This window comes from Oryctolagus cuniculus, chromosome X (genome assembly GCF_051225735.1).
Source record: "Oryctolagus cuniculus isolate XC-2025 breed Fujian yellow rabbit chromosome X, ASM5122573v1, whole genome shotgun sequence".
Taxonomy (NCBI): domain Eukaryota; kingdom Metazoa; phylum Chordata; class Mammalia; order Lagomorpha; family Leporidae; genus Oryctolagus; species Oryctolagus cuniculus.
Genome location: NC_142888.1, coordinates 29,597,479 through 29,624,791, shown reverse-complemented (window position 1 = coordinate 29,624,791; position 27,313 = coordinate 29,597,479). Strand labels below are relative to the sequence as shown.

The following is a 27,313-nucleotide window of genomic DNA, read 5'->3' as shown; positions in this document are numbered from 1 at the left end:
AAGTTATTGTTTCATAATGTCCAAAACTCTGTTATGGTTAAGAATTAGTTTAAGGCAATGTCCATAATTAAGGAATTGCAGTCAAAGATTCATTATTTTTGACCTACATCTTTATGGTGCAAGATAATATTTGTTTTTTTTTTAAACATGAAAATGAGTTTTATTTTCTGGTTATAAGTTTAAAATAATTCAGATGATAAAAGTCTCAATAAAATGAAAAAAATTGTAATCTCTTTCTCCAGGGGTAGCTCTTCTTAATATATAAGTGTATTGTTACCAGATTTTTTTTCTATGCCTTTTTATAAAAACACAAACCTTAAGTGGGATCATAACTCTTTGTACTATTTTACAACCCTCTTTCCACTCAACAGTATATCAAGAACGTATTTCCATGACAGCAGATGTGGATCTAAATAACCCCTTTTAATGGCTATATTATAAATGATAAAGATGTCTTTTATTCTTTCTAAAAATATACTAGTAGACAAAATGAATCTAGATTTGCCTTAAAAATTTGAAAGGCCTGCGATTTAAGAAATACGAGATATTTTATTTTGCTGACATATAACATCAACCATTAAACTAAAAGGACGCCAAGCATTCTTATCAAAAAAGTAATGAAACAAAAATGCAAATGGGTTTTTTGAGAATTCAAACAAATAATTTATTGAATACCTACTAAGTGCCAGCACTGATGTACCCCCTGGGGATATTTTGGTGAGTTATATAGGTAGTATCCCTGCTCTCAACGAATTTACATTCTGAAGAATCAGAAGCAAATAATAAACTACTAAGAAATTTAAAAACTATCATATATTAAACCAGCTGTAATAGTATATTTTACAGTCAAATTTAAATGACTTTTTGGTCTGGAATTCTGAACGTTGAGTAATTTCATATATTATAATTTTATTTTCAGGTTTGAAAACAGTGACAAACAAATAGATTATGAGTCATTTTTCTCTGCCCTGAACTGGAGATTGAATCCGATGCCTGTATTGGGAGCACAGCCATATCTTAAAGAGGTAAAGTTTTTATCTATTCTTAAAACTAGCTGTGGCTACCTCTCTTACAGGTTTTAAAAAAGATTTATTTATTTATTTGAAAGAGCTACAGAGAGAGAGAGAGAGAGAGAGGAGAGAAATCTTCCATCTGCTAATTTACTCCCCTAGATGGCTCCAATGGCTGGGGCTGGGCCAGGCTAAAGCCAGGAGCCAGGATCTTCTTCCAGGTCTCCCACGTGGGTGCAGGGACCCAAGCACTTGGGCCATCTTCTGCTGCTTTTCCCAGGCCATAGCAGGGAGCTGGATCAGAAGTGAAGCAGCTGGGACACGAACAAACCCGCGCGCATATGAAATTCCAGCATCACAGGCAGCGGCTTTACCTGCCCTGCCACAGCGCTAGCTTCTCTGTTGCATTTTTTTACCATCCTTTATCTTTAAATTATTCTTCAGTATAAAATACTAACCTCAGTTCTTTTTGAAAGAGCACTTATGTGTTTCTGGGTGTTTGTGTTAGAGGCTAATTCACTTTCCATGCTGTGCAAACATCTGCTCTGTAAGAGCATGACTTTTCTTATGCAGCTGAATTTTTTTTTAATCTCAGTCGCATCCAATTATATGGAAAATAGGATAATAGGTTATAGTTATAAATAGACATAAACACTATTATCAAGGGATTCTGGTAATATCATCATAAGCCACAAAAGCAATTCTCAAATGGTTCTGTGTCAGGAATCCCCAGCGTATCTGTGGCTTTGCACACAGGTTTGTCGTGGGTGAAACAAGAGAGTATGGGGATGCACATTTCACAGTGGAGCCAAATTTAAAATAAAAAGTCAGTAGAAAAATGCTTGGTTATGGAAAACAAAGTTCATGTGATCAGATGATGCTCTCAACATTGTGGAATTGTCTGCATTCTCTACGATCTCTTTGGACCAATTGTCTTCAAGGAGTGAGTGGGTGGGTGGCGGTTTGTTTGTATTTTAATATGCTCCAGAAATTGATTTTCTTGGGAAAGTCCCTTGATAAAGCAAATGTCATCTGGTTGATAGTCTCAAAAAAAGAGGCATTTATTCCTCCCGGTCTCTGCTAACCAGCTCATTCTGGCCTGAGCTGGTCTAGTGCCCTTGAGAGTTCCTCTAGGCATGCATATACTCTGGAGTGTCAAGGGCAGCCTTGGAACTTCCAGATGGGTGGGGAACAGTGGTGGCCTTTGCAGTCAAACAGAACTGGGGTTGAATTCTGCCTCTGCCCCTTATTTAGCTGGGTGACTTTGGGTCAGTCACTTACCTCATTCATTTATAAATTTAATCCTCCAACAAATCAGGGTTTGTGCAGATGCAGAATCAGTACACTCATGATTTGGAGTATGGACATGGTACAGCCTGCATGGCTTGCTATGGGATAAGGAGGAAGCTTAGGGGATAGGAAATATTGTCAGGGGAGGTGACACTTGACATTTCAAAGATGAGTAGTAAGACTTAGCAAGGTAGGAAAGTGACAAGGTATGGAAAAAGCATTCCCAACAGAGCTGTCTGGAATGTGGGACAGGCATGGCGCTCGTATAGAACAAAGAGGGATGGATGTGGCTGAAGTGAAGGTGTGGAGGAGGATGGCAGCTGGAGATACCTGCAAGGGTGAGATTTCAATATTGGCCTGGAAGATCCAAAGGTCACTGACGATATTGGAGTTTGCCTGGCTGAATGGCGAGTGACATGGAGAGAGGGAATCAGGATAAGGAGGCCCACTAGGAGGCTCTTGGTGTCCCATCGTCACAATGAGAACAGCAAGCATGCCAACTACCCTTCTGAGACCCCAGAATCTCTTAGCTCTTTGAATCTTCACAGCAACCCTGTGAGGTTGATTCTTTTAGTGCTCCCACTTTAGAGATGAGGAAGTCAGAATTTTAACTCATGTCTGTTTTATTGGAAAGAATAAAAATGAAAGGCATCTTTTTATGTTGATTATCATTAAAGATACTAGATTCAGTTAACTAAATTCTAAAATTCCATCACAAAAACCATTCAGTGTTATCATTCACCCTGGTAACTTTTTTTCAATTTATGTTTTAAAATTTATCTCATTTATTTGAAATGCAGAGAGACAGAGATATTTCATCTGCTGGTTCACTCCCCAAATATGTGCAACAGCTGGGACTGGGCCAGGCCAAGGCCGGGATCCAAGAACTCAGTTTGGGTCTTCCACGCTGGTGGCAGGGACCTAGCTACCTGAGACACCACCACTGCCTCCCAGAAGCTGGAACTGGGAGTAGAGCTGGGGCTCAAACCTAGGCACTCTGCCAGGATGAGACGTGGCCGTCACAAGTATTTTAATCACTGTGCCAAATTCCCACCCAGTAGTCTTTTAATTTCTTGTCCATATGGATTTTTATATATGAAAAGAAAAATTATAGATTTGGTTTATAGCCTACCTTTTCATTTAATCTGATAGTTTGCATATGTCCTGTATTCCCTACCAGACTCTGAATGATACACATACTTGTTTTTACTATTTAGCAACAGCCTCTTTTGTTATCTTCTATACTTTTTATTCCTCTCTGTCCTCTTTTATTCCATCCAATCCACAACTCAAATGTTTAGCTTCGTGTTGGAGGTTTCATCATTTATTACAAAAAAAAAAAGTCGCATCATATAGATTTATCTGCAGTCTGCTTTTCTAACTTATTCATGGGAAATTTTCCAGTTTAATATGTGTACAGCTAAACTATTCTCTATTAGCTGTAATGTGGATATACAGTAATTTATTCATCCATTTTGCTGGGCATTCAAGTTGTTGCAACATTTTTTGCCTCTGAAAACATGTGTTATCTTACTGCTTTTTTATTTTCCTGATGACTATTGAGTTTGACTGACATTTAATCATTTGTTCCCTATAATTCTTAGTTAAAAAGACATTTTTCTCCTGACAACCCAGCATGAACATATGAGGGGATTTTTAAAAGTTTGTGGAAATGCACATTATCTTTTAATTCTATTTTTGTGAACATCTTGAAGCTCCCTCATATAATGAAACAAAGGCTTCCTGAAATAGCACTTCTAACACTATGTGGTACAGTATGATCAATTATTTTCCCTTTCTCTTCCTTTTGTGTTCCTCCCCCAACCCTACCTCTTTCTGAATGTTGTTTGTAAGCTGTCAGATTGTAAGATTTCATGACCTACAAAATGGTCAGCACCCATTGGAAGAGAAGTTCCTAAAAGGAAGGGCCAAAGATCCACTGTAGTCACCCCTGTGCATTTCCTCAACTCCAGCCTTGTCACCTGGGATAGTTACTGAACCCTGGGACGTTAGAGGGGCAACTTCGAGCAGGACTTATGCTCAAACCCTTGGCTCTTAGCAGGGTGGCTTTGTAGGAGTTACTCAATCTTTCAGGTTTCCTCGTTTTAAAAATGGAGGTAAGAACAGTTCTCCCTCCCATCGGGGTTTTCTAAGTATTGAATGAGTCTATATATGTGCATTACAGTACCTGTCCTGTAGGAAGGGCTTACATGTTAGCTACTCTTATTGTTTCTAACATAGAGGTGCCTTCCCTCCCTCCCTCGAGTCAGGAGGCTGGGCCCTGAGCAGTCCCTGCTAAGGCTGAGATGGGTGATGCTTTCCTTAGTGGTAAGCATTAGGCAAGTTTTGGATCAGGAAGGTCACATCAGAAAGAACCTGTACTTCAGCAGTATAGACTCTTCCAGTTGTGACTGATTTCTGGTGAGAAGAACTTCACTCATAGGGTGTCATCAGTTCTGACCAAGTCTAGAACGGTTTCAATCTGCAGGAGACATTTGTCAGGGGCCATTCCTTTTTTTTTTTTTTTTACTTATAAGAACATATTTATTTATTTATTCATTCATTCATTCATTCAACAGAGAGAGAGAAACAGATACAGAGATCTTCCACCCAGTGGTTACTCCCCAGACACTCTCAATAACCGGGACCGAGTCAGACTGCAACCATGAGCCAAGAATCCGAGCCAGGTCTCTCACATGGGTAGCAGATATCCTAGTACCTGAATCACCTCCTACTGCCTCCCAGGGTGCACATTAACAGTTTGCTAGAATAGGAAATGAAGCCAGAACAAATCCCAGGTATTCTGTAATGGTGTACCAAATGCCTGAGGGGCCATTCGTTTTTAAGCAATTTTTAAAAATTGGTATAAAATGGTGCCTGATCAATAATGAAAACATAACCAGATTCTAGAGTCCACAGCACTCTGGTGTGGCTAAGCTTGTCACTGGTTCATAAAGAGGATGTAAGATGGCTTGGGAATGTTAGCGGTGAGCCTATAATCTCATGTGAAAACACTGAGTATGAATGAGTTGAACACAGTGTTGCAAGTTCATACATCTCTGTAGCTAAGGCAATCCATGAAGGGGGACTCCTAGTAGCTGGGCCACCAAGTCCTTCTTCGAGGGGATTGTGGATGGCACATCACAGCCGAGCAAGCAGTCACTCTAGAAGCCCCTGTTGATTGTTCTAAGTGTCAACTGGGAGCCTGGCAATGTGGAATAGCCTCCTCCTCACCCTTGCTTCTCCATTATTGTCTGATCTTCTACCCATGATGGGAACTGATAAGAGGTGTTATGTCAGAAAAGGCTGTGAAGGAATCACACAAGATGTGTAGGTCCCTGGAGCCCAATTGGGCAGAGAAAACTTCTCACTTATAGTTTGGGGGGGATAGCCAACATCTGAGGTATCTGCCATAGCCAAAAGCCACATCTTGGACTTCAGGGCAAGATCTACCAGATTGTGAAAGTGCCTTACCACTGAGCGTGAAGTAGTAAAATTAAAGTCTTTTGAGAACAGGAATGGCAGGCTGAGCTCCTATGTAGAAGCATGGGCCAGTCGGATACACAGGATTAGGAAGCTCCACACTTCCTCCAGGATGTGAGCTGGACAGACAGGCTGTGGCTAAAGCTACATAGATGCCATAGAGAGCTCTTTAAAAGTTACTGGCACCTGTGACCACTCAGAACCCACATATCTTTGCTTCTTGGCTGAATGTCATCCTCAGCAGGGTCTCCTTCTTGAAGGGCCTCTTGGCTGAGGAAATCTGAAGTCCTCATTATTACATTCAACTATAATTATCATTGTTAATGAGTAGGATGAATGTTTTGAGTGGAGATCTGGGATACCTTCCCAATCTAGCCTGATTAGCTGCAGTGCATGGGATGGGCAGGGAGGGACCCAAAATCAAGAACAGTTCCATGGGGGCCAGCGCTGTGGCCTGGAAAGGCAGTAGAAGATGACCCAAGTCCTTGGGCCCCTGCACCTGCATGGGAGACCCAGAAGAAGCTCCTGGCTCCTGGCTTTGGATTGGCACAGCTCTGGCCATTGCGGCCATCTGTGGAGTGAACCAGTGGATGGAAGACCTCTCTCTCTGTCTCTACCTCTCTGTAACTCTGTCTTTCAAATAAATAAAAATAAATCTTAAAAAAAAAAAAGAACAGTACCACAGACTTCAGCCAACCATTGGCTGAGTAGGAGGATGGTTTGATACACAGGACATGGAATTTGTATCAGGGAGTTCCTTAGCAAGGCATCTCTGTAAGATGGGAACACAGTGATGGGGAATCTAGAAGTTATCATTCAGCAGAGGGAGCCGCTCACCAGAGTCCCAAGCTTTTAGTCTTGGCTAAAGAGACAGAGTAGGCTGAATTCCTGTCCCAGTGAGATCACAGAAGGAAATACAAGGGGTCTTCAAACAGCTCCTTGGAATGTGTATCATGAAAACATGCATGGATCTCAAAATTTTTCACCAAAATAAACTTAACTTTTAATTCCATTTTTCCACAGGCTTTTTGAAGTACACTTGTACACAGCATGCTTAAAGGGGTCAGAAAGATGGAGTTGAAGAAGGGCCTGTTGACAGAGGTCTGGGTAGGGTCTTGGGAACCTAGCAGGAGAACCGAGCACTCACAGACTAGCAAGGGTGGGGAGCCTTTACCATGCAGAGACTGGAGAAGTAGGGAGGCACTGGTGTTATTGGAGCCAGCAGAGGAGCTGAGGTATCCCTGTCCCCAAACCATGGCCCAGCAGGGAAGGAGCCCCAGGGCAAGGGGGAGTGAAAGTACAACTCTGACCTCTTGTTCCTATTTTCCCATCTCCTAACACTGTTTCCATTGGCTGAACCTGCCCAAAGGCCAGAGAGCAAGGAAGTTCAGGGAGTGATGCCAACCAAAGAGGCCAGCCTCCCAGGATAGAGAGAGCAGGGTGAAAAGGGCAGAGAATGGGTCTTGTGGGGCAAATGGAGACTGACCCAGCCCAGCCTGTGACAAGAACAAAGGTTTGAACTCAGGGGAACAAGCCCTATAACCAGGGTGGATTAAAACACTGCCTGTGACACTAATATCCCACATGAGTGCTGCTTTGAGTCCCAGTTATTCTACTTCTGATGTATCTCCCTGTTAATGCACCTGGGAGAGCAATGGAAAATGGCCCAGGTGCTTGTGTTCCTGCCACCCATGTGGGATACCCAGATGGAGTTCTAGTATGGCCTTGCCCAGCCCCAACTCTTGTGACCATTTGGGGTGTGAACTGGTGAATGGAAGATCTCTGTCTCTATCTCTCTCTGTAACTCTGCCTTTCAAATAAATAAATATATCTTTTTTTTAAGGCTTGGGTCCAAACTGACAGCTCCTGGGACTCACTCTGCTGGATTGCTAGATGTCAGGTTCCATCCCTCAGACTCAGATATGGCCCCTCCATGGGTGAAACTATAGTGGTCACAGCTAATAAGAGTAGAGTCCAACAACAAACAAGAAAAATTTTAAAGAGGACTATGGGATAACTAGTCTAGCTTTGATTAATCCTGCTTCCCTTTCGACATGGATGGATATGAGCTGACTGTCACCCGTCATGACTGTTGGCTGTGGCCTGTATCTCATGGCCTTCATTCTCCAGAGGGCTCCCTTGGTCATCCCTCTCACTGGCCCTTTGGCAAGCCCTTGGGGCTGCAATGTAACTCTCACTCCATTATCTGACTATCTACGGTCTCAGCATGTCACCCTGGCACTGTCATGGCCTGGAGACTCCATTTCCATTCTGTTATGCTTGCTCACAGATGGCAGCTGTAAAACTGGCAGAGTAGGGCCCACTGTTTAGAGCCTGTCTGGTTAATCTCACAAGTCACGTTTTTAAAAATAACATTAAATCGGTTCTCATATAAACTTTATAACTTGAACTGTGTGACTGGCGTCTTATCTTTTGACGTTTCTGAGAAAAATTGGATGTGGCTTTGTTTTATGAGCACTATAACTGCAGAAGCATTAGCAATTGGCACTAAAGTTCTCTTTCACAACAGAATGATATAAACTTTGGCAGTGGGAAGGAGCGGGCAGTTGGGTACACCTTGGGATGCATCTTGGTACACCCCACTTGCTGAAGATCTCCTTTGGGTAGTTAGCATCTGGATCATCCTGTGACATTTTATTGTCCCGACAGTCTTACAAGAATAAGTATCATTGCCAATTTGAAGATGGGCAGCTGAGATAGAAGCCTTCCTAAACATGAAGATTATGTACTCAAAGGCTAGTGCCAACTTTTCAAATAAGCAAGTTATTTCTAATATTTGTGGTTGAACTTAACAGTTGAAATAAAAGATGATTAACCATTCTCATTAGATCTAAACTATAACTGGTAAATGCATGCCAGTTGTCTAACACAGAGCGATAAACTAGCAGGAAATGATACTTCCTGAATCCATTTTGACCCACAACATTAGGTGGGATCTGCTTGGATTGTACACATAAGCTATCACTAAAGCTCAAAAAAAATCCATGTCTCTTTGAAAACATTGCTTGCCCTATATGCAGTTCCAAGAAAAGGTTTTGAAGCAGTACCCATCTTTTTAGCTGTTCTCACACACAGATGACAATTCTGTTGAAACGTCATCTAGGGCAAAGGGAAGCAATTGTGTAATATTGGCAAGTCCATCAAGATAGAAATGGATAGGAATATATGCAATTCTCTTGCTTTTATACATGAGCTTTTCCATATGTTATCAGAATGCTCTGATTATCTCAAAAAGCATTTATAAAATCCTCTTTCCAAAAAATAATTTCAATTTGATTTGCTAAAATTTAATTGCTTTTATGATTTTGTCAGCCTAATTTGATTATTTCTAAGGTCATGTCAGCCTTATTAAAAGGAAGAAAATCCAAGAAAACCACAATTTCAATTCTGTATGCACTACTGAACTTTTCTACAAGCTTGTAGATATTTCCCATAGAAACATCCTTTACAGAACAAGTGAAGGGGAGTACCACGATGAAATCACTAACATGACTCTATCAGCCTTGCATTTGGGAGGAATAAAAATAACCTTGTTTCAGTGAAGCATGGAATTTAATTGGCTCCCAATCTTTTCCCCTCATGCATCTGGTGGCCAGTACTACAGTAGAAAATTTTAAACTAGAAGGAGACATAATCCAATTAAATTTCCTTTTAAAAATGTCAAAGCAAATAAATCCAGGGTGCATTAGCTCACACGCAGCTTTGCTATTCTCACTGGGCAGCTGCTGTTTACTGGAGTTTTATCCAGTGCCATCTTTGCTTTCCATTTCAAGGGTGTGTGATTTTACAGATTGGCAGCTATATTTTTTTTTCCACCATTGATGAACGAGTAAATTATTGCCAACTTCTTTGACATCTTAAGTGCCTCTAGTGACAGCCAGCTTGGAGATGTCATAGGGCCGGACCCTCATGGAGACAATGATTCCCAGCATTTTAGAATCATGATTTTGTAGTATTAAATTTCACTGCACACTTGCTAGTCCTTCCTTCTTCCAGAAAATGCTGTGAGGCACATAGTGTTTGTACTTCAGGTTATGTTGAATTTTGTTCTGAGATTTGGATGATGTCTCTTGAGTTATCTGGAATTCACATTGGAGATTCCAGATCCATCCATGATTTGCCAGGAAATTGCTTGATTCCAAGCTATACTGTGACTTTCTTAGGTACGTTCTTAATTTTGATAAATGCAAGATTGCATGCTTTCTCTGACTTCCTCTAGAAGCAGAGTTTGAGCCAATATTTGCGTGTAAATCGTTTGGAGGATGGGTAGAGAGTAAAAGGAGTACTAGTAAAAGAATAGAGAGTGAAGAACGGAAGGGAAGGGAAGGAGCTACTGAAGCATGTTATTATCAAGCTGGTTGCAAATGTGGATGGCTGGAGCTTAATGCAGCTGGGAAGCTCTGGGGCCCAGTGGTCAAAGTGTACGTCAGAATTAGCCCACCCAAGGTACAAGGGAGTTGCAATATTTCATATGCACTCCCATTAATCATTATTTGAGGACTGCTCTTGTCGTAGAGGAAAGAAAATAATTCCCTGTTGCTTGTGGCTTTGCCACAGGGGCAGCCAAAGTGGCCTCAGAGGCTAACAAGAAAGAAGCTGGAGGGCAAAGGAGTTCAGGGACTGGCAGCTGAAAGTCAGGCTGGTGTGTACCGAAGTGGAAAAGGTGAGAAGATAGAAAGTTGCTGGCAGAGCCCACAACACATAGATAGTTAAGATTCTAAACATGCACTTCCAGGAGCCTGTTTTACAGAGATACAAGCAGGCTTGTCTTCGTCTGGAATAGAAGGGATTGACTTCTGTGGATGAGCTGTCCTGTTTCAGAATTACCATACAGTTATTCTCACTCAAAACTCTCACATGCACTATTGGAAAACCATATGATCTGGAGTTTGCTTGGCATTTGATAGTGTAGGATTAAAAAAAAAAAAGTCAATGAAGACAGAATGTTTTCACTCACTTCCCAGATTTTCATTCTATCACGTACGGAACACTTACAGACTTAGTAGAAAAAATAATTAGGCAGTGGTGGTATGGGGATTTCGTACATTACCAAAACCCTCATCATTTTTCAAAGGGTCTAGCTATGTGATTTCTTTAGGTACATCCAATTATAGGCAATATTATGAAGAAGGTGCCTTTCCCTCTACTTTATCGATGCCCTCCCCCCAACCCTGTTACCTGAGCCTCTGAAACCTTCCCTGTATCCTACCCTCCTTTGGGTCCCTACTTGTATTCCTTAGTGTATTTTCATCTAGTGCCCACAAAAATCTCCCTAAGACAGCATTGGCAATGGATGGTTCCTGGGTTCTGTAAATGTGTCTGTGGCATTTCTCAAAAATTTGGGCAGAAAAGTCACTTCCACCTGGAACCTAGAGCACAGTGACAAAGGGAGGTGGCACTGATTTGGAAGAAAAACACAAATGAGGCTGTCATAGTCAGAAAAGCTTTGTAGAGTCCTGGGGTTTAGAGCGGTCAGGATTTAAGGAAATGGGCAATTATCTTTTCATCTTAAGTTAACCTTGTTTTCAAATCATATGCATATTTATTTGAGTTTCATTTTGCCCAAATCTGGTTTCTTGCTGATAAATTTTATTCTCATCTCCAAATTCTCGAGTTGTCATTATTCCAGTGTAAGTTCTTCTGTTTTTTTTTCTCTTTTGTCATTTGTAATTAAATCATAATTCCTTGCCTGCACACATACAAACCCACAAACAAAATCAAAACTACTTTTGCCATCTAATAAGCTAAGAGGCTGAATCTTAAACTAGTATCGACCAGTTTCATAAGAAAATGTATTGTTCAAATAATTCCATCATAATTAGATGAGTTGCATGATGTTTTATTCTTTTTGTATTGGAAACTTTTATTTAAAAATACTTACCAGGGAACAGTGGTTTTGAATGCATATATTTGTACTATTCCTCTATAACAAGATTGAATTTAAAATTCCATTTAAGAGCAAAAGTTGCTTAATGTCTTAGAATGAGATTTTTTGAATGTTTATTTTTCAATGTATTTTTCATCTACTTGAAAGGCATAAAATGACAGAGAGAGAGAGATTGATCTTCTATCTACTAGTTCACTCCCCAAATGCCTGCAACAGCTGTGGCTGGGCTAGGCTGAAGCCAGGAGCCCAGAACTCCATGTAGATCTCCCACATGGGTGGCAGGGGCCCAAGCTCTTAGACTGCACATTACCAGGGTGCACATTAGCAGGAAGCTGGATAAGAAGTAGAGTAGCCAAGAGTTGAACTGATACTCCAGTATGGGGTGCAAGCATCTCAGTGGCGGCTTAACCCACTGTACCACAACAACCTGCTCTTATAGTGAGATTTTTGAGGATGTGTTAAAAAGTGGAGTTCAATGACCATCAATCTTAACCTCCATTGATTAAGATGTGTTATTTGATTTATAAATAATGGTTTACTGCATGTTGGTGTGCAGAAAGACACGTCAGTAATTCCATGTGATATGAGTGGCACAGAACACCCTTCTAGAGTCAGTTCAGCTGTCAGCCATCTGAATATTCATTTTCTTATTCACAATGGTGATTAGTGGTTTTTGTTCAACCTCTCACAGACAACATTCTTTTTTTAAAGATTTAATTAATTAATTAATTAATTAATTAAAAGGCAATGGCAGAGAGACAGGGAAAGACAGAGAAAGAGCTCTTCCATCAGCTGATTCACTCCTCAAGTAGCTGCAACAACCAGGTTGGGCCAGGCCAAAGCCAAGAGCAAGGAGCACTGTCTGGGTCTCTCACATGGATGGCAGGGCACTAAGTACACCTGGACCATGATCCACTGCCTTCCCAGTGCATTAACAGGAAGCTGGATCAGAAGCAGAACAGTTGGGACTTGATACAGCAGCACTACTAGCAGCTTAACCTGCTGCACCACAATGCTGGCCCCAGGTAGCGTTGAGAGGATGTCATTCAAGAAGCACATTTTTTTCTACTTGTTGAAAATGATAGGACTAAATGTAGCTATGTAAGATGAGAGCCATCTACTTTGGAATAGACCTACCCCCTTGCTTGGTCTTAGAGAGTGGAACAGCAGGGAAGCTCAGCTCTGGAGCCACACTGCTAGAGTTACCATCCAGGCTCCTCCACTGGCTGGCGGTTTGACTTTAGACAAGCTGCTTAACCCATAGCCCTTCTATGTCTTTTTTTAATTTTTAAAGCTTTTATTTAATGGATGCAAATTCTATAGATAAAGCTTTAGGAATATAGTTATTCTTCCCCCCCATTTCCACCCTCCCACCCCCACTCTCATCCCACCTCCTACTCCCTCTCCCATCTCATTCTTCACTAAGATTCATTTTTAATTAACTTTATATACAGAAGACCAACTCTATATTAAGTAAAGATTTCAACAGTTTGCACCCACACACACACACAACATATAAAGTACTGTTTGGGAACAAGTTTTGCAGTTAATTCTCATAGTACAATTCATTAAGGACAGAGGTCCTACATGGAGAATAAGTGCACATTGACTTCTGTTGTTAATTTAACAATTAGCACTCTTATTTATGATGTCAGTGATCACCCAAGGCTTTTGCCATTAGCTTTCAAGGCTATGGAAGTCTTTGACCACAAACTTCGTCAGTATTTAGACAAGCCCATTAGCAAAGTGGAAATTCTCTCCTGTCTTCAGAGAAAACTACATCCTTCTTTGATGGCCCCTTCTTTCCACTGGGATCTCACGGAGATCCTTCATGTAGGATATTTTTGTGTCTTGGCTTCCTGTGCCTGAAATGCTCTCATAGGCTTTTCAGCCACATCTGAATGCCTTAAGGGCTGATTCTGAAGTCAGAGTGTTACTTAAAGCAATTGTCATTCTATGAATCTTCTGTGTGGACTGCTTTCCATGTTGGACATTCCCTCCTTTTTAATTCTATTATTATTACCAGGACTTGATACTATTTACATGATCTCTTTAACACTTAATCCTATTTATATGCTCACTTTAACACTTGACATGATCACTTTAACAAATAAGATGGCATTTTTACCACCAATTTTAATGGGTACCCTTAGAAGTAAGTCTGAGGACTGTGTGCAGAACTATACAGCTTTGAAGTTACAAACTTCCTCCTCCCTTCTCTGATTCCCCTCTTATTTTTTACTGAGATCTATTTTCAATTAACTTTATATACATATTATTAACTCTCTGTGTTAAGCAAAGAGTTCAACATATAGTATGAAGAGAAAATAAAAAAATAAATAAAAACAAAAAACTGTACCTCAACAGTCAAGAGGAGGGCTGTTCAAGTCATTATTTCTCATAGTATCAATTTCACTTTTACAGCTTTCATTTTAGGTGTGCTATTAGTTCTCACAAATCAGGGAGAACATATACTATTTCTCCCTTTGGGACTGCAATGCCTTATTTTTATTTTCTGTGTGTAGGTATCATGAACTACCTTTTATGGGTTTTCTGTGATGTCCAGGACCACAGAATGGGAGCTTATTTGGAAATAAGGACTTTGCAAATTTAATTAATTAAAATGAGGTCATACTAGATTAGGGTGAACTCTAAATCCATTGATTGGTATCCTTATAAGAAGGCCATGGAAAGACCCAGAAACACAGAGAACATCACGAAAAGGGATTCCAAAGGTTGCCAACAACCAGTAGAAGCTAGGAGAAAGGCATTGAACAAATTCTCTTATGGCCTCTAGAAGGAACCAACTTCATCAGTACTTTGGTTTTGGACTTTTGGCCTCCTAAATTTGGGGGGAAAATAGATTTCTGTTGTTTTAAGCAACCTCAGATTGTGGTAATTGTCATGATAGCCCTAAGATACAAATACAGATGCTGTCAACTATTACTGAATTTAGAATTACTAGAATACTCTTTCCTGTAGTAGTTGACTGAGGTTGCCCTAATGAAGTGCAACAAACTGGGTGGCTGAAAATAGAAGAAGCTGATTGTGCCACAGTTCTGGAAGCCAGCAGTCCAAACTCAGTGTCAGTCGGGCCACACTCCCTGCAGAGCCTGTGTGGGAACCCTTCCTTGCCCTTCCTGGCCTCGGGTCTTTGCCAGTAATCTTTGCTGTTCCTCGGCTTGCAGCCCCATCCCTCCCATCTCTGCCTTTGTCATCATGTGGCGTCCTCCCTGCATCTGTCTTCACATGGCCATCTTCTTCTAAGGACACTGGTCACGTTGGATGAGGGGCCACATTACCCCAGTGTACCCTCGTCTCCCTCTCCTATACTCTCCTAATTACATCTGCAGCAACCTTATTTCCAAATAAGATCATATCCTGAAGTACTGGGGCTTCAGACTTCAACATATTGTTTTCAAGGTAGGGCACAATCCAAACCGTAACCTTATGCCCCGGTCTTTTAGCACCGTTTCAGATCAGTCACTGTCTAGGTACTCTATGCTGTCCTGCAGCAAACACTTTCAGATGTATCTCTTGCTCTCCAGCCCCACCTTCAGTGGTCTTGATGATGGCACCAGTCATCCCTCCCCAGGATTATTGCAGTCACTTCCGAATTGATTTACCTCTTCTGTTTCCTTCTCCATACTACATTCTATAAGTTACCTACTCAATTTCCAATCAGATTTCTGTCATTCTTCTGGACAAGTGACTTCTTCTAACCACAACCTGAAGTATGAACTAGCACAGAAGGCCCAAATTTTAGCCCCAGCTTCTCTTCCATTGCCTTTCTTGCCACTTTGGATCATATGCTCCAAACTACTTATCTTTTAATAGATTTTTTTAAAAAAAATCTATTTGAGAGACAGAGAGAGAGAGAGAAAGAGAAAGCTCTATCTTCTGATTCAATACTCAAATGCCCACAATGGCCAGGCTGAGCCAAAGCCAAGAGCCAGAACACAATCCAAGTATCCTGTGTGGGTGACAGGAACCCAACTACTTGAGCCAATACCACTGCCTCCCAGGGTCTGCATTAGTAGGAAGCTGCAGTCAGGAACCAGAACCAGGATTTGAAACCAGATACTCCAGAATATGACACAAGTGTCTTAACTGCTAGGCCAAATACTCATCCTCCCCTTCTCTCCCCTTTAGTAGGTTCTAAGGTCTCCAGATCTTTGCTTCAGGTATTCCCTACACCTGAGACAGTCTTCACCACTTAAATCCCCTGCTGCTCCTCATTCCATAAGGCCCAACTAAAACATCCCTTATTCAACTTGCTTCAAAAATTCTACCAGAGAATTATTGAGCCTTTTCCTCTACTTCTGTGACCTTGTGACTCTGGCTACTAATGTAGCATTAATAAAGATATAGAACCACTTATCTAAAAGAATTAACTTTGGGAGTAGACATATAAGCAATCACGGTTATGGATTCTGTTGATATTAATTGACCATGGCAATATATACAAAGAGTTTGTGTGTGCATGAATGTGTATGTATACATATGAGTATACTACACAAAGTGTGCATACATATACATATGAAAGTAATTCCAAAAATTTGTGGAAAATAGGTTTGGAAGCAAAATTTTTGAAATCCATGCACAGATGTTCATAATATGCATTTTCCATAGCCTTTTTGAAGACTCCTTCATGCACACATGTGAAGGTACTTCAAAATGTTTACAAGAAATGTTCATCGTGTTTTAATTCCATTTTTCTGCAAACTTCTTGAAGTATTTCTCATATATATATATATTTATACATACACACATATACATATGAATATATATATATAAAGTAATTTACCACCAGGAGAATGCTGTGAGTCATCCCATGCTCTGTGTTCATGTTTAATTGAAGAATGTAGCCAAGCTGCCAGTATAGCTACCAGTTTGAATTTTAAAAATTGAGTTTTTGCAGCAGGCTTTGGGACTGGTGATTAAGCTACCAGTTAGGATCCCTACAACCCATATTGGAGTGCATAGGTTCAGGTCCTGGCTCCACTCCTCCTTCCAGCTTCCTACTGATATGCACCTTGGAAGGCAATAGGTGATGACTCAAATAGTTGGGTCCCTGCTGCCCTCAATGTGAGAGATTGAGATTGAGTTCCTAGCTCCCGGCTTCTGCTCAGTCCAACCCCAGCTGTTGTAAGCTCAGCCCACTCAATTTGAGCTCTCTCTTCTCTTTTACCCCCTTTGCCTCATAAATAAAAATAAACAATTCATAATAAACTTTTAATAAAGTATAGGAGGAGCTATCACTGCAGTAATGCTACCTAACAGACAACTCTGAAAATGCCACTGGTTTCACAATAAGACACATTTATTTTTCTTGTTCACGGGCCTGTAGGTTGCCGAGCTTGGCTGGCTGCAGCGAGATTGGGCTCCAGGCTGCAAGTTGGGCCTGGTCTGTTCCATCTCTGTCATTCTAGGACCATCTGCATCCTGGGCCATGTTCTTCCCCTAGTGATGGCAGAGGCACAGACGGCCAGGCCAAATCATGCCGGTACATTAGAGCCTCCATCTGTGATGTATGTGCTAACAGTGCATAGGCCCAAGTGAGGCATGTGGCCAAGCCCAGATCAAAAGGACAGGAAACAACACTGTCCTACTCCGTGGGAGATTTTACAAGGTCTACAGCGAGAGCATGGACGTATAATTCTAATATGGAGAATGAGCAAAGAATAGAGAACAAGAAGCCAATCTACCACAAAGTCTTTACGATCCTGAAGCATACAGTAGAAATTTCTGCTTTGAAAATAGTGTTTGCCAAAAGCTTATATAAAGTCAAGGAACAATTTATTGTTGAATTTTTTAAACTGTGCTTTGAAATGTGTTTCTAATTATATCCATCTTTTTTTTTTCCTAGGTATGTGAAGATGTTTGGCTCGGGATGCCATCACCTATTCCTGCAAAATGCATTCAGTACTTAAACCTTTTGAAGGATTTGTATGGCTTAGAGGAGGAATAACCATGGCAGTTTTGGCCACCTCTCTGATTTACTGCTCTAATTTCGCTGAGTTTATTTTAGTAGATATAATTTCATTAAAAACAAAAAAGGAACAAGGTTCATACTGAATGGAAATCCATAAACCACAATTAATCTTTTGTCACTTTAGTTTTTCAGAACACCCTATTCTATTGCTGATGTACCAGCACTATTAAAAATGCCATTCAATGTCGAATATTTTTATTATAGGTATGATTTATTAATAACAATGAATCTTATGATAATTTTCCATCTAGCATAATTTGATTCATTATGGTACAAAAAGAAAATGACTTTTAATGGCTATACTCAACAATGTAAAACCAAATTATATCAGAGCAGTAAATTGTGATTCTATTAAATATTTTTGAAATCTTTTTGACATGTGTTTATTATATAATTTATAGCAACCTACCTCAAAGTAATCGTTAGATTTCTTTAGAGTAAATGTATTTATTTTCTGAAATTAAATTTATAGAAATAAAAGGAATCCCCTAATGCACACACAGACACACACACACACAAATTGGGAAAAGAAAATGAAATATGCAGTGTTTATATTTTTAATGTTCTTTTTATGTTCAAAGTCAGCCTTTTAGCTTAGGAATATATGCATGTGAATATAATTATAGTATGACCAAAAATGTATTATGCCTAAAATATTTAGGGATATGAATGCTGACGAATTTGAGAGATTTTTTTTCTGGTCCATTTTATACACACCCCACGCACCACCCTAGAGGTAGAAATATCCTAAAGCTATAACATTTCCCCCCTGCATCTCTCCAGTTCTATTTTTTTTTTTCAGCAGTACTCTTTTCATGGAGTGTACATTCGATTAAGACGCATAGCCACGGACCTCCAGGCATTCACTGTAAAAAGTCTATCCCAATCCCTCCTCTCACCCTATTCTTCAGTGGTAAGGGCTGTGTATCCTAAGTCCATTTGCCAGACATTCTCAGAGACAATGGAAACCTATCAGAAAGGGACTTAGCCGGGTTGCATTTCAGGGACTGCTCTAAGGAGAGGAAAAGGAGCTGATGACATCTGAAGGGCCCCTTTGGCCTCATTATTCTTTCACTCACATTTACAGCAGCGTCTTGCCTAGAAATGAGCCGGCTTCTTGGCTCTCAGATGTAGCAATTTGCTCCACAACAATAGCTCTTTCTTTTTTTCTTTTTAAATTGAAGTTAATCTATAGACTATTTCTATATGTAAATTAGGCTAATTCCATATGTGCCATTGTTAAAATAGACCCCATAGGGCTTTCCAATAAACCAGTATACTTAATTTATATACTAGAATCTTCTCATAAAACCTAATTTTGACTACTCAATTTTTGTCCTAGGTTTTTTTTTCTTTCTTTCTTTTAAGAGAACTGACAGTGCCAAGCCATTTTGTCACTTTTGGATTTTCCATTCCCCTGAGAGCAAGCTTTTAGAAGGATGACACTTTCCTGGAACTTCTCAAGCTGACACATTCATCACTTACCTATTCAACTCTTCAGTCATCTTTCCCTCAAGAGCTTAAATATGTAGATAATTCAGCCCTTGTATAGGCTTGTAATGTAGTTCATTTGCAAAGTGGGAGGGGAGAAGGACAGGAAGCAGCCCAGTGAAAGTGCTCCCAAGTTTGTGGGGTGACAACTGCTCATTCTGTTGTGTAGATGTGTGTGGCTATCCTGACTGTTCACTCAAGCCCACAATTAGCAATGAAATGGCCATTATAGGAATCATGCCGATAAACATGATACATTGCAGCCATACAGACCCTTTAAATAATTATTCTTTTTGCAATGAAGCTATATACTGCAGGAGATTTATAATTTAGAGATAATATCCCCATTAGTAAAGTTTATGACCCAATAAACAGCTCCCACTAGTTAATAAATGCCAAAGCCATAAAAACAAAGACTATTAACGTAATAGAATTTCTGTGCCTCCCTCTTTTGCTGGTGGTCTCAAGACACTGGAGGGAAATGCTATCTTAGGGAAAACATTTATTCTCGTTATGTAAATATCAATGAATTGTCTTCGCATCCATCTGGGGGTCTCCCAGCCCCCCTTGGTCCCAGGTGGTCCCAAAATGCTGATGCATTCTGCTTAGGTTTCAAGCAACAGATAACTCTGGTTTTCAGCTCAAATAAACCTTGTGACTCAAATGTTTGAGGGAAGAGAAGGGCTAGAGTTTCTGCCTCTTCTTTTCACTCTGAAGAAAAAAAAAAAATCCCAACTATTGTCATTGTTCCAGGGTAGTAATTTTGAAAGAAGTTTCACAACCTTTGCACATACTTATATTTTTAGCTGCTAACATTTTCTCATTCTGATGGAAAAGCAAGTGCTGCCTTTGGCTGTCTGGGTGAGTTGAAGGTTAATATAGGCAACTCTTTTGTTGTAAGAATTAATTGTTTTTCAGTATTCTTAGAACCCAGGGGAATGATTGATATAGTCATTTGAAAGCCCAAATCAAATCATGTCTTTTCATACAAAACTGATTAAAAGGTGTAGAAATCCACAGGAAGTGGTTTGCTGAGTCATCTTTGTGAAGTATGGATGTTGTCACCAGAAGACTAATTGGCAGTGTTTATTTCCCTTTTTATTCTCTTTTTTACCTAACCATTTAAAAAGCCATGTGGATCAGTCTGTTGGTTGACTTCAGAGCTTACTAAAATGGTTGAAATTTTAGACAGCAGAAGGGAGATGCACAGCACTGCAGCTCTCAAGCATTATAATAGTTCAAACATTTTGCCTACTGCATTCTATGCATGAGGGCACTTCAAAAAGTTTTGGGGTGGAGGATGTTGTGGTGAAGCCGCTGCCTACAAAGCCCTTATCCATATCGGAACATTGGTTCGAGTCTCTGATTCTCTGGTTCCTATCCACTTCCCTGCTAATGCACCTGGGAAAGCATTGGAGGATGACCCAAGTGCTTGGGCCCCTGCCACCCACATGGAAGACCTGGATGGAGTTCTTGCCTCCTGTTGTGGCCATTTAGGGAGTGAACAAGTGAATGGAAGATCCCTCTGTCTCTCCCTCTGTTGCCAAACAACACCCCAAGCTAGCTGGAGGTGTTGCTGTAGAAACCCCTAAACTGTGTCTGCTTGCCTGATGTGCAGCATGCTAATCACTGACACAGGGGTAGTGGAAGAAAGGAGGTGTTTATTGCAAAGTGCAAAACAAGGAACTGGGCAGTTTTTGCTTAATTCCTGGACTCCCTGAGACGTTCGGGGTGAAGGTTCTTGTAGATTGAAATTGGGGCTGGGAAGTGCATGATCAGTCCTTGTCCAAGTTCCTGGTTGGTCGGTGGAGCTCATGACCTTCCTTTGATTGGTCAGTGATGCTGCGCTCTTTTATTTTTAAAGATGTATTTATTTATTTGAAAGAGTCACAGAGAGAGAGAAAGAGAGGTCTTCCATCTGCTGGTTCACTCCCGAATTGGCCACAATGGCTGGAGCTGCGCCAATCCGAAGCCAGGAGCCAGGAGCCTCCTCCAGGTCTTCCCACGCTGGTGCAGGAGCCCAAGGACTTGGGCCATCTTCTACTGCTTTCCCAGGCCACAGCAGAGAGCTGGATCAGAAGAGGAGCAGCCGGGACTCAAACCGGCGCCCATATGGGATGCCAGCACCGCAGGTGGCAGCTACACCACAGCGTTGGCCCTGATGCTGTGCTCTTTAGGGAATTTATGATGGCCAGTTGGTCTGGGGTTTACACGAAGGTGGCAGTTACATTCTGTCCAGACCTGGCATTCCCCTACACAAACCCTTCGGGACAATACTGGCCATCAGTGTTATTATCTGTCGGAGAAAAAAATTGACTTCTGTGAGTTCGCTGATTAGAACCTTGTAAGGCCAGTTGTATCGTCAGTGAATTCCTTTTGGTAAAGGACAGGGAAGGATAAAGGACAGACAAGAGGCTGGGTCCTGCTTTTACATTCCAGGGGTGTGGTTTGTGGGAATATGGAATCAAAAGATAAGTTGAAGACAGGTGTTGTAGTACAGCAAGTTAAGCATTGCTTAGGGTGCCCTCATGCCATGTTGGAGGGCAGAGTCAAGTCAGCTTTTCTGCTTCCAGTCCAGCTTCCTGCTAATACCGCTTGGGAAATAGAAGATGATGGCCCAAGTTCTTGAGTACCTACCACCCCTGTGAGAGTCCTTGGTGGTTTTCCCGGCTCCTAGTTTCAGCCTGGCCCAGCTTCAGCTGTTGTGAGTATTTGAGGAGTGAACCAGTGGATGGAAGATTTTCTTGTTCTATCACTCTGCCTGTCAAGTATATAACATAATAAGCAATTTTTTAAAGTTTTTAGAAAATGGAATTAAAAGATAAGCTTTTAAGAAGTTACATGCATTTTGGTGCAAAAAAATTTTGAAATCCACAGGGTTTTTTTTTTTTAATTATACTGTAAATACAGTAAACTTGAGAAACTCAAATTCTAATTGCAGTGAATTATCACAAAGTGAACAATTCCAGGGAAGCCATTTCCCCAGGTCAAATGTGTAAGAAACTTCCTTCAGGGACCAGTGCTGTGGCGTAGCGGGTAAAAGCCACTGCCTGCATCCCATATGGGCGCTGGTTCAAGACCTGGCTGTTCCACTTCCGATCCAGCTCTCTGCTATGGCCTGGGAAAGCAGTAGAAGATGGCCCAAGTCCTTGGGCCCCTGCACCCACATGGGAGACCTGGAGGAGGCTCCTTGGCTTCAGATCGACACAGCTCCAACCATTGCAGCCAATTGAAGAGTGAACCAATGGATGGAAGACCTTTCTCTCTCTCTCTCTCTCTCTCTCTCTCTCTCATTCTGCCTTTCAAATCTTTAGAAAAAAAAAATAACAGAGCTTTCCACACAATATGATAGTAAATAATGATCGTGTTCCCAATCATATGTATATTCTGTTTATATGAATATAGATCCATGAATTTTGAATACTCTTCAAAATTGGTCTGTAAATGACCTTTCTGAGAAATACCTTCCAAATGATGGTGGAAATATACATCCCAGTGTTGTACCTCTGCCCTAATGTTTGCTTGGACAAACTCTGAATCGCTTCAAGTTGAAAGCAGGTTAAGACCTTTTGGAAAATGTGTCTTTTCAAGCTGACTGAGCATCTTCAAAAACACAGTGCTTTTCAGTTCTTGAGAGATTGTAATGTGTGAAATTGGAAAGCCCACTGTGGCAAGATCAGGGAGGCTATTTAGCAAATAATAAACCCTGAGCGATAATGGAGCAAACATCATTATCAAAGGTAGTGCTGACTGTGCAATTAGTTTAAGAGATTTTTGCAGCTCACCTCCTGTGGTCATCTTTGACCAGCTTATGTATTGGATTTAAATATACATTTTCGTTCAAGGTCAATTAAGTTCCCTAAAACCAAGAGCTCTGAGATACTACGGAGTGGCCGGAATGTGCATCTTCCTTGCATCCGTTCCTGGTCCCTGGTAAAATTCCTTCCAAGGGGACTTTGAGACCCATTGTCTGGCTGGTGTGTGGCATACACAGGAATCCAGGGGACAGCACTGCTGCTCGGAAGCAACTGGTAATGGCTAAAAAATGTGGCCGATGAAAAACTCCGCAGTGGCTCTGCAAGCAGAGAATTAATGCCTCGCTGCAATCAGTGGGAGCCTTTACTTCTAAATACTCATTAGTTAAAGCACTGAGGCCTGATGTTCAGCAAGTTGGAGAGGGAAGGGGGGACCACCCCTCCCCATTGTCTATTTTGAACAGAATATGCACATTTAACTCAAAGTGCTGAATGGTTCAAATACATCAAACCAGCTATTCATCCATCTCCCAGCTTCCTGAGCACCGCTTTGCATCTGTGTAAAGCCAACAAAAGAGGAAATGCTTGTTATGACCCCACTATAATATTCAAATCCAGAGGGGCTGAGGGCTTGGAGAAAACACAAAAATGCATTCTCCTTTAGAAATAGTTCCTCCAAAGTCATCTTTGTGTCTCCTTTTCCCTCGTTTGCCGATATAAGAACATCTGACTGAAATAGGAACTTAATAAAATTATTTTTGTCTGCTTTTTTCTCCCTCGCTACCACTGCTCTTCATTATTGCTGTGAGGCCACCCATTGAATACAGAACGGGAGCTGAAAAGGCATTTCAGACTGCTGCGAATATCCCCCAATTTTAACTGTGACCAGAGTGGGGAGAGTAGGAAGGGAAGTGGCAAGAGATGACAATTGCAGAGGGGAACTGGGGTGAGAGTGGGGAACAACTTGTGTGTATAATTTATGTTAAAGGGTTTGAACTTCATCCTAAGGGACTGAGAAGTTACTAAAAGATTTTAACTTGGAAAATGAAAAGATCACATGTTGGCGAGGTTGCTAACAGTATTGTTTTTATTGACACACAATGAAATAAGCATATTGAGAGTTCAATTTGATAAGTTAACATACATAATATATATGCATATATATGTGTGTGTGTGTATATCCATGATACGTCACCCCAGTCAAGATAATGAACAAACTTACATTCCTCATTCCCAAATTCCTCCTGCTCCTTTGTAATCCTTCCTTTCTACATTTCTACATTTCCTCCTCCCCTACACCACATCATAGCTAGGCAAGCACTGAGCTGCTTTCTGTGGCTACAGCTAAGTATTGGTACTTTGTTTCTTTTTGTGGCTGAATAATATTCCATTTTATGGCTATGCCACAATTCATTTATCCATTCATCCTCTGTATTAGCCAGGATTCTAGAGAGAGTCGATAGCATATGTATATAGATATAAGATATAAGAATTTATTAAGGAAATTCGATCACACACTTGTGGCAGCTGAGAAGTCCATGGCAGCCCCTGGCATGCCAGTAGTATAGCTTAGTCCAAGTCTGAAGTCATCAGAACCAGGTGAAACCGAGGGTATAACTCTCAGTTTGAGGCCAAAAGCCTGAGTTCCGGCAAGGAGGCCATTGCTGTAAGTCCTGGAATCCAAAGGCCAGCAAGGCTGGAGTTCTGATGTTGGCTGGGGGGTGTGTGTGTGTGTGTGTGTGTGTGTGTGTGTCAAGTGTGTCTGGGGTCTCAGAGTGACAGACCAATTCACCTTCTGCATTTGTTCTCTCCAGAAGCCCAACCAGCTAATGGTGCTGCCCACACTAAGTCTGGGTCTTCCCACCTAGTCCACTCAGACTCGCATGCTGATTTCATTTGGAAACGCCCTCCCAAACCTACCCCCAGATAATGTTTATCCAGGTTTCTTGGTATTCCTTCTTCCAATCAAGTCGACACCTAAAGTTAACCATTACATCCATTGATGAACATTTGGGCTCTTTCCACCTTTTGGCTCTTGTGAATAGTGCTCCTGTGAACATACATATACATGTATTTGGCTGAGTAGTTTTCACTACTTTTGCATATATCTCCAGAAGTGTGGGAGGGAGCCTAGAAAAGAATACCCCAAAGTGGAGGCCTCAGAAACCAAGTTCCTCTCTGACCTTCTGTCCCGTCCCCTACTCTCCTTTCTATCCCTCTCCCTTCCAAGGCAAGTCATGGAAACAAGAATTTCTCCCACGATGGGTCATAGAAACTAGAACCCCCTTTTGCTAAAGCAAGCCATAAAGCCTAAAAATTTTACTCTTTCTCCCTGCCTTTCTGTATAAGCTGGCATAAAGAAATTCTCTGGCCTACCTTGTTTGATTGTAGATCCAGAAAGGGTCCTGCCCCATATTGGCAAGGAAGGAACCCTACACAGAGAGACCAGGAAGAATCTGAACAGATAGGTTTTGCTGAGTTTACCCACTCAATCCATTGCCATTAGCTTATCCTCCTTTTAATAGGTCACAGTTCTACGTGTCTGTCCACATTTCATTGAACCTAACTGTAAAAACAAATCATTCACCCTGTATCTTTAGTCTTCAGTCTAAAGGCTCCTGTGTCACATAAACCTGTGATCAAATAAATTTGTCATGCTTTTCCCTTGTTACCCTGTCTTTTGGTGTAGTGGTGTCAGCCATTACCCTTTATGATAGGCAGGAGGGGGATCATTTCCTTTTCTCTCCCTACAGCTGGAGTCATAAGGTTATTCTGTATGTACCTTTTTAAGGCACTGCCAAACTGTTGTCCATTGTTGCTGAACCATTTCACATTCTCACTACCAATGTGTGATCGTTCTAATGTACAAGGGTTGCCAACACTCTCTTTTCCATTTGGTTGTTGTTATGGGTAAGGTAATCTGATAGGTGTGAACTGGTAGCTTATTGTGAATTTCATTTGCATTTCCCTAATAATTACTGATATTGGGCATATTTTCCTATTGGCCATTATGGAGAAATATCTATTCAAATCTTTTGCTCACTTTTTAAAAATTTATTTTCTGTCCCGTCCCGCGGGACAGCAACTGGGGCCGAGCACCTAGAAGGAGAAATGAAAGGGACAGGAGACACAAAGATGGCAGCAAGACAGGTGCCGATCAAGCTGCGACTTTATTTTTCAACCACACACTTATATATCATCGAGGCAGGGTATCGGGCGGGGGAAGGAGGGGGGGCTTATCTTGTAGCTGCAATGCTAGTGCAAGTAGGGGAAAGGTTACAAGGCCTTAAGGCACAAGGTCACACAAGGTTGCATTATCAGTACTATCAGGTCTGGCTTGTCCAGCCCTGTCTCTCAACTAAGAGGTCACATGCTGCGTGGTCCCCGTCATATCCCCCTTTCTTATCAATTAAACAGAAATGGCTACCGGTTAGGCCAAGCATGATGAGCGAGCAGTGCCTGTCTTAGGAATCGACCCGGAGCTCCAGCACCTCTTACCCGTCATTGGATATCCTTGCCAGTCCCCAAGGACTCCTGTCTTAGGTGGGTGAGGTTCCGGGAAGGTGCCCGTCATTGGCTTACTGCTCATTTTATTGATAGGCCTGGGGCCCTTCCTGGGCTCCCGACTGGGGCAGTGGCAGACCGAAGGGGAGAGTCAGTTGTTGGAGGGACCGTGACCTCACTGGCCAGACTTCACCGGCCGGAGAGAGAGATAACGTTTTCCATGGGATCTTCCATGGCCAGACTTTGGTAATGTATTTGAATTGGTCTGGCTGCTAAATTATCTACTTGTTGTCTGATAAAGGTCATCAGCCTATTGAGGAGACAAGGACCTATAGATAGCACAACAAGCAACCCAACAATGGGGCCTAAAAGCGGTAGCAAATAGGGAAGCAGTCCATTCCATCCAGTCCAAAAGGGATTTTCAGCCATGGCACGTCGACGACGCTCCAGATCTTCTTGAAGTGTCTTGATTTTATCACGAACAATGCCGGACTTGTTAGCATAAAAACAGCATTTTTCCTGTAAAGCCAAGCAAATACCTCCCCGTTCAGCAGTAAGCAAGTCTAAGCCTCTACGATTTTGTAGAACCACTTCCGCTAGGGAATCAATTTGATCTTGAAGGTCCTGAATGGTGGTGGATAGGGTCTGCACATCATTAATAAGTTGTTGGGACAACTCTCTATATTTGTGGACCGCGATTCCTAGTCCTGTGGATCCTGTAACCATAGCTGAGGAAATTCCCAATGTGGCTAATAAAGGAATAAATTGAATAGCTCGTTTTTGTCTCCCTGCAATATAATCAAGGGAGGGGATAGGAACAGGGGTATCTCCATTGATAATCTCTATATCAGGAAAAAGTATAGCATGCATGCAATTA

At 41.4% G+C, this 27,313-nt stretch overlaps 1 protein-coding gene across 2 annotated transcripts in view; it reads left to right on the top strand.

Moving 5' to 3' along the window:
* The window catches only part of EFHC2 (EF-hand domain containing 2), a 183,590-nt gene extending 165,533 nt beyond the window's left edge, over positions 1-18,057 (top strand). For both annotated transcript variants that reach the window (XM_089324301.1, XM_008272519.5), the window contains 2 exons: positions 920-1,025; positions 17,561-18,057. In XM_089324301.1, coding sequence (XP_089180427.1) covers positions 920-1,025; positions 17,561-17,662 — 208 coding nt within the window. In that variant the 3' untranslated portion in view covers positions 17,663-18,057. The remainder of the gene's footprint in view (positions 1-919; positions 1,026-17,560) is intronic.
* The last annotated feature ends 9,256 nt before the right edge of the window (positions 18,058-27,313 follow it).